Genomic DNA, 10,326 nt, shown 5'->3' on the forward strand with positions numbered 1-10,326 from the left:
GCCGAAAGATGAGCCTGCAGGGAATAGGATGGGCCTGACTGAACAGAGAGCTGGGGCTTGAGCTCAGGGAAAAAAGAAAAAAAAAAGAAAAAAAAAAGAAAAAAAAAAGGGAAGTGATCGTCCCCCTCTATTCGGCCATGGCGGGGCTGGAACTCAAAAACTGTGTTCAGTTTTGTGCCCCTCACTACAAGAAGGACAGGCAGGTGTTGGAGCACGTCCAGAGAAGGGCAGCGAAGCTGTTGAAGTGTCTAGAGAACAAGTTTTATGAGAAGCGGCTGAGTGGGATAATTTAGCCTGGATAAAAGGAGGCTCAGGGGTGATCTTATCATGCTCTTGAAATACCTTAAAGGACGTTGTAGGGAGGTGGGGGTCCGGCTCTTCTCCCAAACACATCGGGTGAGCCAAACTGGCCAAAGGGACACTGCATCCTATGTGGCATCATGCTGAACAATAAAAATGGAGAGGGTTGGCCTGGGGGGACTGCTGCCTAGGGACAGGCTGGGCATCGGTCAGAGCATGGTGAGCAATTGCAATGTGTACCACTTGTTTCAAGTCTATATATGTATTTATTTCTCGTTATCATCATTATTATTTTCCCTTCACTTCCTGTCCTATTTAACTGTCTCATGACAGTAACCCATGAGTTTAACCTTCTTTTCTTTTTTTTTCTGAGTTCTCTTCCCCTTCCCACTTGGGCAGGGGAGGGTGGCTCTGTGGTACTCAGCTGCCTGCTGGGTTAAACGACAGCAACCTGCGCCAACTCAAGCAGCTGTGCTGGAAATTACCAATCACAACCACCATCTGAGGAAAGGAACAAGCAAAACCCATAAAGAAACAGCTCACTACTAGCTTCTTAACCACCACGTATCCTGAGGTTTAGCAGGTTGCTGTCTGGTCCAGGAAGGACAAGGACAGGCGAATGCTGTTGCCTATTTTGCTGGGACAGGTTTTGCTTTCAGAAACTACTCGCAGTGCACTAATGAGAAAAGCAGAGCTGTGAAGAGCATTTTCGAAGGCTGCTTTCCGTATCAGGGCATATGATCTGATAGGCAGTGTGCGTCCCCAGAGTGAATTCAGTGCTTAAACAGATTAACTGCAGCTATTTGATGTAGCTTGTACCTGCGGTCGCTGGGGCAGGGACTCCTGTTTTCTCTTACTGACTCCTCTGCAGAAGCCTGCAATGCTCCAGCAGCAGCAGAGCAACCATCCTCAAGGCAGCAGCTCATGAATGCTACAAGCTGCCAGCCCGTGCAGGGGGCTCCTTCCCGGCCTCCTGTCGGGCCGTTCTCGGCAGTCCCAAAGACCTCCCTGTGCACGCAGGAGGCGCGCAGGACCTGCCTTCGCTGTTGTGCTCTGCTCCTGCAGACACAGGAGGGGTCTGAGAGCTCTCTTGTGCTCGCTCTCACTCCCTCTCCATGAACACAAGAGAAGAGCCCATGTGCAGCACAGGCACGCAGGCTGCCAGCTGCAGGGACACGATGAAGCAGAGCGGGGCCATCAGGGCCCTTGCAGATGGGGTAAGAGCCAGCCCCTTTGCTGCTCCCGTCCTGCGGTTCCCTCGCCTCCAGGCCCTGTTTGCGTGTGAGCTCTGCTCTGGGTGCTGGGGAGAATCAAAGACTAGCTTGGGTTGGAACTCCAACCCCCTGCCATAGGTAGGGATGCCACCAACTACGTCAGGCTGGCCAAGGCCCCCTCCAGCCTGGCCTTGAACACCTCCAGGGATGGGGTATCCACAACTTCTCCTGGCAACTCTTGACCTGTTCCAGTGCCTCCCTACCCTTCCAAGGAAGAAGTTCCTTCTAATGTCTAATCTAAATCTATCCTCTTTTAGTTTAAAGCCATTCCCACTGGTTCCTGGCATTGCCTAGCTGAGTAAAGAGTCCTCCTCCATCCTTTTTATAAGACCCCTTTAAGTATTGAAGGGCCGCAAGGAGGTCTCCCCGGAGCCTTCTCTTCTCCAGGCTGAACAGCCCCAGCTCTCTCAGCCTTTCTTCATAGGAGAGCTGCTCCAGCCCTCTGATCACCTTTGCAGCCCTCCCCTGGACTCGCTCCAACAGGTCCACATCTTTCTTGTGCTGGGGGCCCCGATCCAGGACGTTCCCCGATCCAGCAGCAGTTCCCCTGCGGCCTGTGGAGAGGCCCCTGGTGGAGCAGGCTGTCCCCCTGCAGCCCATGGGTCCCACAGGGAGCAGATCTCCACGCTGCAGCCCGTGGAGGAGCCCCCGCTGGAGCAGGTGGATGTGGCCTGGAGGAGGCCTGGATGTGGCCTTTTTCGGCTCTGGTGAGGCCACACCTCGAGTACTGTGTTCAGTTTTGGGCCCCTCGCTACAGGAAGAACATGGAGGTGCTCGAGAGAGTCCAGAGAAGGACGACCAAGCTGGTGAGGGGTCTGGAGAACAAGTCTTACGAGGAGCGGCTGAGGGAGCTGGGCTTGTTCAGCCTGGAGAAGAGGAGGCTCAGGGGCGACCTTATCGCTCTCTACAGTTACCTTAAAGGAGGCTGTAGAGAGGTGGGGGTTGGTATGTTCTCCCACGTGCCTGGTGACAGGACGAGGGGGAATGGGCGAAAGTTGCAACAGGGGAGGTTTAGGTTCGATGTTAGGAAGTACTTCTTTACCGAAAGGGTTATTAAGCATTGGAACGGGCTGCCCAGGGAGGTGGTGGAGTCACCATCCCTGGAGGTCTTGAAAAGACGTTTAGATGTAGAGCTTAGCGATATGGTTTAGTGGAGTACTTAGTGTTAGGTCGGAGGTTGGACTCGATGATCTTGAGGTCTCTTCCAACCTAGAAGTCTGTGTCTGTGTCTGAGGCTGCAGCCCATGGAGAGCCCCCACAGGAGCAGGCCCCGGGCCGGAGCTGCAGCCCGTGGAGAGGAGCCCACGCAGGAGCAGGGGTCTGGGGGGAGCTGCCGCCCGTGGGGGACCCGTGCTGGAGCAGTTTGCTCCTGACGGATGGACCCCGTGGTACGGAGCCGTGTGGGAGCAGTTCTTGAGGAGCTGCTGCCTGTGCGCAACCCCCGCAGGCTCAGTTCGGGAAGGACGGCATCCCGTGGGAGGGACCCCACGTGGAGCAGGGGCAGAGAGTGACCGTGAAGGAGTGGTGGAGACGAAGCATCAGGGACTGACCGCAGCCCCCATTGCCTGTTCCCCTGCGCTGCTCGGGGGGGGACGTAGAAGAGGGTGGATGGGGGAAGGTGTTTTTAGCACGCTTTTAGTTCCTCACTCTTCTAGTCTGCTAATGATAGGAAAGAAATTATATTGATCTCTCTACGCTGATCTGTATTTCCCGTGCCGTAACTGGTGAGCAATCTCCCTGTCTTTAACTCAACCCTTGAGCCCTTTCCATCATATTATCTCCCCTATTGTCATCAAGGAGGGCGAGTGAGAGAGCGGTTTTGGTGGAGCTCAGCTGCGTAGCAGGGTAAAACCATCACAGCAGGACCCGGCCCTCTCTGCCACTGTCTTCAGATATAAATATTTGAAAATGTAAAATGTATTTCAGTTTAATTAACATAATTAATATTCCTTCTTCTTCAGTTTTTGAGAAATGGCAGTTGTTTTCCTTTGGGAAAATTCCTTTGGCAATACTCCCGTAGGCATATCAGAAAGCCTAGTGTAAAAAAAAAATCAATCTTTTTATGACATGCTCTTATATCTTCACGTGTGTTAACTTCAGCCTGACAGGTGCTATATCACTGGCTATATATCTGCATACATACACATATACATACATCACAGAATCACAGAATCACAGAATCATCTAGGTTGGAAGAGACCTCCAAGATCACCTAGTCCAACCTCTGACCTAATACTAACAAGTCCTCCACTAAACCATATCACTAAGCTCTACATCTAAACGTCTTTTAAAGGCCTCCAGGGATGGTGACTCAACCACTTCCCTGGGCAGCCCATTCCAATGCCTCACAACCCTTTCAGTAAAGAAGTTCTTCCATAAGCACCTCCAATGCTTTGGAACGTCTGCCCTGAACGGGCGCAGAATCCTAAAAACCTAGTTAAATGTTTGAGAAAGGTGGGCCATCACCCTGGCAATTCCAAAGAGACAGAAATCACTACAACATGCAGCCATGCCAGCCCCTGCGACAGGCCCTGCGGCTGGGCCAGAGAACCAACCCATGCCGCTCTCAGTCACCTCTGTCCACAAGACGAAACAATGGATGCCAAAGTCACCTCGTTTAGTAAGGGCAGAAACTCCTACTGAGAAGGAGGAGGAGGACGAAGAGGATGAGGCAGTGAGGCAGGCTACTCCAAAGCAGGGCCATCACAGGAACAGGAGGAAGAATCACAGAATCATGGAATGTGCCGAGTTGGAAGGGACCCACAAAGATCATCGAGTCCAACTCCTGGGTCCTCAAAGGACCACCCAAAAATCAGACCATGTGTCTGAGAATGTTGTCCAAAGGCTTCTTGAACTCCGGCAGGCTCGGTGCTGTGACCATGTCCCTGGGGAGCCTGTCCCAGTGCCCAACCACCCTCCCGGTAAAGAACCTTTCCCTAACCCCCAGCCTGACCCTCCCCTGTCCCAGCTCCATGCCGTTCCCTCGGGTCCTGTCGCTGTCCCCAGAGAGCAGAGCTCAGCGCCTGCCCCTCCGCTCCCCTCGTGAGGGAGCTGCAGGCCGCCATGAGGCCTCCCCTCAGCCTGCTCCGCTCTGCGCTGAACAAACCAAGGGACTTGAGCTGCTCCTCACACGTCTTCCCCTCCACACCCTTAACCATCTCTGGGGAACATTTTTCTCCATGATCCGGATGCAGGAATGGAATGCATCCTCAGCAAGTTTGCTGATAACACTCAAGTGGGAGGTGCGGTTGCCTCCCTGCAGGGATGAGAGGCCATGATGCAGAGTCTCTGATGAAGAGTCCCTCCCCAGCTTTCCTGTAGTCCCCTTTAAGTAGTGGAAAGCCACTGGAAGGTCTCCCCGGAGCCTTCTCTTCTCCAGGATGAACAACCCCAACTCCCTCAGCCTGTCTGCAGAGGAGAGCTGCCCCAGCCCTTTGATCACCCTCATGGCCTCCTCTGGACTGGTCCGTGTCCTTCTTGTAGTGGGGGCCCTGGAGTTGAACGCAGTACTCAAGGTGTGGCCTCAACAGGGCTGAGTACAGGGGGACAATCATTTCCCTCGCCCCGCTTGCCACACCAGTTCTGATACTAGCCAGGAGGCTGTTGGCCCTCTTGGCCACGTCAGCACGCCGCTGGCTCCTGTTCAGCCGCCTGCCCACCAATCCCCCCAGCTCCCTTCCCACCGGGCAGCTTTCCAGCCACTCTGCCCCCAGCCTGCAGCCTTGCATGGGGTTGTTGTGCCCCAAGTGCAGGACGTGGCATTGGCCTTGTTGAACCTCGTACAGTTGGCCTAGGCCCATCGGTCCAGCCTATCCAGGTCCCTCTGCAGAGCCTTCCTGCCCTCAGGCTCATCAACACTCCTGCCCACCTTGGTGTCCTCTGCCAGCTTGCTGAGGGTGCACGCGATCCGCTCACTGCCCCCCGGGCTGGGGGTGCTGGGGCAGGGGAAGTGTCCCTGGGACTTGCTGTGCCCTTCCCTCAGCCTGTTCTCCTGGCGGGGAGAGCGTGCAGCTCTGGGGCCAAAGGAAGGCCCCGGGGCCAGGCCCTGGGCTCTTCCCCATCCTTCCTGCATGCCCAGAGCCATGGGGACGTGCCTGCGGGCCCAGCTCTGCCCCGTGGCCCCGAGGGACAGACGATGGACCCAGGAGAGACAGAGGCGCTGGTGCTGGGAGCGAGGTTCCAAGCACTTGGGGGCTTTAATCGGAAAGAGCGCTGTGCAGGGAAAGGCCATGCTGAAAAACTTCACAAGGACCCTGGCGTGACCTTGGGCAACGGGTGCGGGCGGGCTGATGGAGCCGTTTCTGCAGCGTGCTGAGGGCTCGGCAGGGACGGGTGCCCCCCCATGGGCACGGTCACCCCTTCCTGGGGCTGGAGCCCCCTCTTGAAGCCATGTCCCCAGAGTCTCCTCACGGCGCTGTCCCCAGAGAGCTGATGTCAATGTCGTCATAGCCCGTGTCCCCGTGGGACTGCGCCGGGGCGTCCCCGCCGTGGGGAGCGGGGGGCTTCTCTGGCACAGCCACAGCATCGTCGTAGCCATCCAGGAGGCCGTGCCTGGGCTGGGCCTGGAGGGCTGCACCAGGCATGGAGGGACCAGGACTGAGGACGCAGCCGCAAGGGCCACATCCCCTCAGCTCCCCAGCACCACTTCTCAGCCATGACCCTTCTCCTTAGGTCCCCTGTGCCTTCCAGTCCCTGTTGAATACCCCTTCCCCTACCTGGGGCCTCCCCGGGGTTGCTCTCCTCTTTGTTACTATCCCAGTTCTCATCTTGCAGCTTCATGCCTGAGCCCTTGGATAGGGAGCCTGCGGTGGAGAATGGGGCACTGAGTGCTTGGCCAGGGGTTGGACAGCCCCAGGCCCCAGGGACGACCGTGCTCCCACCTGTGTGGCTGGGCACCTCCTGGTACTCGGGCATCAGGCTGTAATCCAGCTCCTCATACACGGCCTCAGAGCCGGCGTCCGTGGCTTTGACGGGGTCTGTAAGGAAGTACACGTTGCAACGGCATGATCCACTGTTCCCCACAGCCCCATGGAGACTCCCAAAGCGGCGCCCACCTCGGCGTTGCACCCGTGCGCGGTGTGCCTGCACAGCCAGGGCTGCCAGGGCCAGGCCCAGCAACGTCCCCAGGAGCACGCACAGGACCGTGGGCACCGGCACGCTCCCCGACACTGCTGTCAGTGGGGCAACGCTGCTGGTGACACCTGCAGGGATGGCGAGGGGCAGTGTGAGGCCGGGATCCACACGGCAGCAGGGGCAGGGGGCAGTGGGCACGGGCAGAGCCACCTGTGCAAGCATCCCCGTGCCGGCAGCTGCTACCTGCAGTTGTGGTGGCCCCGCTCGTGCCCTCGGTGTCCTCGTCACAGGCGATGTGGGTGACCCCAGCAGGGCCGCAGGACTGCAGGTGCCAGGGCGCCGAGGGGCAGCGCCAGAGCGAGGAGGCCCCCTCCTGGCACTGCACCCAGCCCAGCCAGGCGGGGACAGAGCCCTGTGCGGGGACGGCCTCCAGCCTCCCCCCGGTGCCACAGCCCAGCTGGCGGCAGACAACGGCAGCTGTGGCGGGGCTGGTGTCGTTGGCGCACACGCGGCCCCACGTCCCCTCGCGCAGCACCTCCAGGTGCCCGCTGCAGCTGCTGCTGCCCCCCGCCAGACGCAGCAGCCCTGCAACAACAGGGGACAGCGGGGTCACGGCACCTCGCGGGGCAGCGCGCACCCCACGGGCAGTGGGGACTGCTCCCCAGCTCAGGGATCACAGTGCTCACCTGAGCACACGGCACCGGCACCACCGCCCCGGCGGCAGCCACGCCGTGCTGGGGCTGGGCAGTCCCAGAGAGCCGCCTCCGTCCCCGAGCAGCCCCCGGCACCCGGCCACAGCGTCCCCACGCCGGGCCCGAAGCGCTCAGAGCCGGGCGCCTCCAGGGCCCGTCCGCACCCCAGCTGGCGGCACACGACGTCGGCATCTGGCAGGCCCCAGGCGTCCTGGCAGACGGTGCCCCAGGTGCCCTCGGTGTACACCTCCACCCTGCCGGCGCAGCGCCTGGGGCCGCCCGCCAGCCTCAGCCGCCGGCTGCCTGCACGGGAGGGCCAGGATGGGGCTGGGGGCACCCGCTGGGCACCCGCGGCCCTTCCCGGCGCACTCACCTGAGCAGGCAACGGCCGCCTCTGTGGGGCTGTGGCTGGGCGCTGCGGCAGGCCCCGAGGCGTTGCACTGCGCCAGGCGTTCCTCGGTGCCAGCACACCGCAGCTCCTGCAGCTCCACAGGGCCCAAGCTGGCGGCCGGCACAGCGTAGACCTTCTCTGGCACACCGCAGCCCAGCTGCCGGCAAGCCACGGAGGCAGCTCGGTCGTCCCACAGCCCTGCAGTCACACGGGCCCAGTCCCCGGGGCTTGTGGCCACCTCCAGCCGCCCGTCGCACCGGCTCTCCCCGTCCAGCAGCCGCAGGGGCTCAGCGGCGCCTGCAAGAGCCCGGCCATGCCGTGGGGACGGGCACTGCTCCCCGCCTGCCACGGGTCCCTGCGTCCCCTGCACCTACCTGAGCAGTTGACGGCGGCGGCATGGCCAGGGGGGCAGGCGGGCTCCCCCAGCACCACCACGGGACACTCGCCCGGGTGCCGCTCGCTCCCGCTGCAGCTCAGGGCATCGCGCCGCAGCGGCCCCGTCGCCATGCCCGTCCCGAAATGGCCTCCTGGGGGCAGGGAGGCGGCAGGGCCGCAGCCCAGGTGGCGGCACAGGACGTGGGCATCAGGCAGGGTCCAGGCGGTGGCACACAGGGGTCCCCATGTCCCCTGCTCCTCCACCTCCACCCGCCCGGCGCAGCCCGAGCCGCCATCCGCCAAACGGAAACCGGTGTAGGCTGCGGCGGAGAGAGGGTGCTGGGGGGGCAGCACAGCAGGGACCCACTGGGCACCCCACTCTGCAAGGGTCCGCCCCAGCCCCCCAGCCCCAGCACTTACGTGAGCAGACGATAGAAGCGGGGCCAGCACAGGACTGGCCGTGGGCTGGCCTCCGGGCGCAGTTGGCGAGGAGTGGCTCGCTGCCGTTACACTCAAAGGCGCCGTCCCAGAGCGGCCCCGTTGCTGCCCCAAAATGGCCGGCACCGGGGACGGCCACTGCCGTGCCGCAGCCCAGCTCCCTGCAGACCACCTGGGCGGCCTTGAGGTCCACGTGGCCGTGGCAGACGGTGGCCCAGGCCCGGCCCTGCCGCACCTCCAGCCGCCCCGAGCAGGCGCCGTCCCCTCCAGCCAGATGGGAGAACCCTGCCGGGAGAGGAGGGCTCCTGAGGGGGATGCGGACGATGGGGCTCCCTGCAGCACCGCATGTCCCCAGCTCTCACCTTGGCAGACCACAGTGCTCTCGTATTTAATTGGGCTGGTATAGGGTCCCCAACCCCGAATCTTGCAGTCCCAGAGGGCCTTCTCATTCCCGTCACAGTTGATAAAGGCTAAGCTGATGGGACCGTCTCCTTGACCAAATTGGGAACCTTGGGAGGCGCTAGCAGCCGAGCCGCAGCCCATCTGCTGGCACACCACCTCAGCATCCTCCATGTCCCAGGAGTCGTCCACCACCGTGCCCCAGCGTCCCCGCAGCTTCACCTCAACTCTCCCCTCACAGGGTCCCCGGCCAGCCACCAGCCGCAGCTCCAGCGCCTCTGTACCGGGCACCAACCTCAGTCCAGTCCTGGGGGTCCTGGCACGGCATCCCCAGCACCACCACCCCGCCTCACCTGTGCAGGTCACCCCCACGTCCCACTCGTGGCCACAGAACGGCTGGCCCCAGCCAAAGTGGAGGCACTCCTGCAAGGTGGCTTCTCCGCCTCGACAAAATGGATGCAGCCAGATGCGTCCCTTGCCCTGCCCAAACGGGGCGTACGGGGATGCCTGGGCCACCGCACCGCAGCCCAGCTGCCGGCACACCACGCCAGCGCCCCGGTGGTCCCAGTCGAAGTCGTAGCTGCAGACGGAGCCCCACTCGCCCTCGTGCTTCACCTCCACCCGGCCGGCGCAGCGCCCGCCGCCATCCACCAGCCGCAGCTCCCCGCTGCCTGCGGGCAACCCCAGGGACCTTGCTGAGCCCGGGGGGTGCCTGCCCCACGGCTGCTCCCTGCCCCACCGCTTGCCCACTGCCCCACGGCCAGCCCCTGCCCCACGGCCAGCCCCACCACTCACCCCCGCAGAGCTGCACGCAGAGGAGCAGCCCCAGTGCCCTGGCAGGCACCATCCTGCCCCCAGTGCCCGACGCAGCCCCGCAGCGGGGAGGGGGATATATAGGCAGCCCCCGCTGGCAGGAGCCAATGGGGGCGGCGGAGGCACCTTGTGAGCCGCTATCAGGAGGGTTATCTGCTGCCTGCCGGGGCCCAGCCTCCAATAACCTGCTCCGTGCCCAAATATGAGACTCGGCTCTGCTTCTGGCGTCACGCACCCCCCCGCCTCCCCACTGGGGCTCAGCACCCAAATGTCCCCGAGGGGAGCCAGCCTGCCTGGCACCCGTGTCCCCCTGAGCTGGGGTTGGGGCTGTGCCTGAGGAGAGCAGGTCCCCACGGGGACAAGGGTTTCCCCAGATCTGGGTCTCCCTCAGCACCCCAGTACTCAGCCTTTGTTGGGGGTGGCCTTGCCCACCTTCAACAAGCCCGGGGATCACCAGGGAGAATCAGGTCCCTGTGCTGGCCTTGACACGTGCAGGAGGGACATCTCCAGCCCCTTGCAGCGGCTGGTGGCGCAGGCACTCACTGCAGGTGCGTACCCATGGCCCCTCGAC

The 10,326-nt window shown here is 61.7% G+C and overlaps 1 protein-coding gene across 1 annotated transcript; it reads right to left on the reverse strand.

Annotated features, from left to right (window-relative positions):
• Positions 1 to 5,893: 5,893 nt before the first annotated feature.
• On the reverse strand, positions 5,894 to 9,789 carry LOC118244294 (scavenger receptor cysteine-rich type 1 protein M130-like). The gene is made up of 12 exons (XM_050711295.1): positions 9,738 to 9,789; positions 9,296 to 9,613; positions 8,906 to 9,220; positions 8,526 to 8,828; positions 8,105 to 8,425; positions 7,713 to 8,027; positions 7,334 to 7,642; positions 6,888 to 7,232; positions 6,629 to 6,775; positions 6,455 to 6,550; positions 6,290 to 6,376; positions 5,894 to 6,144 (listed from the first exon to the last, which is right to left on the reverse strand). The coding sequence occupies exons 1-12, from the start codon at positions 9,787 to 9,789 to the stop codon at positions 5,981 to 5,983; spliced, it is 2,772 nt and encodes a 923-aa protein (XP_050567252.1). The 3' UTR covers positions 5,894 to 5,980.
• Between the last annotated feature and the right edge of the window lie 537 nt (positions 9,790 to 10,326).

Source organism: Cygnus atratus, chromosome 5 (assembly GCF_013377495.2).
Source record: "Cygnus atratus isolate AKBS03 ecotype Queensland, Australia chromosome 5, CAtr_DNAZoo_HiC_assembly, whole genome shotgun sequence".
Taxonomy (NCBI): domain Eukaryota; kingdom Metazoa; phylum Chordata; class Aves; order Anseriformes; family Anatidae; genus Cygnus; species Cygnus atratus.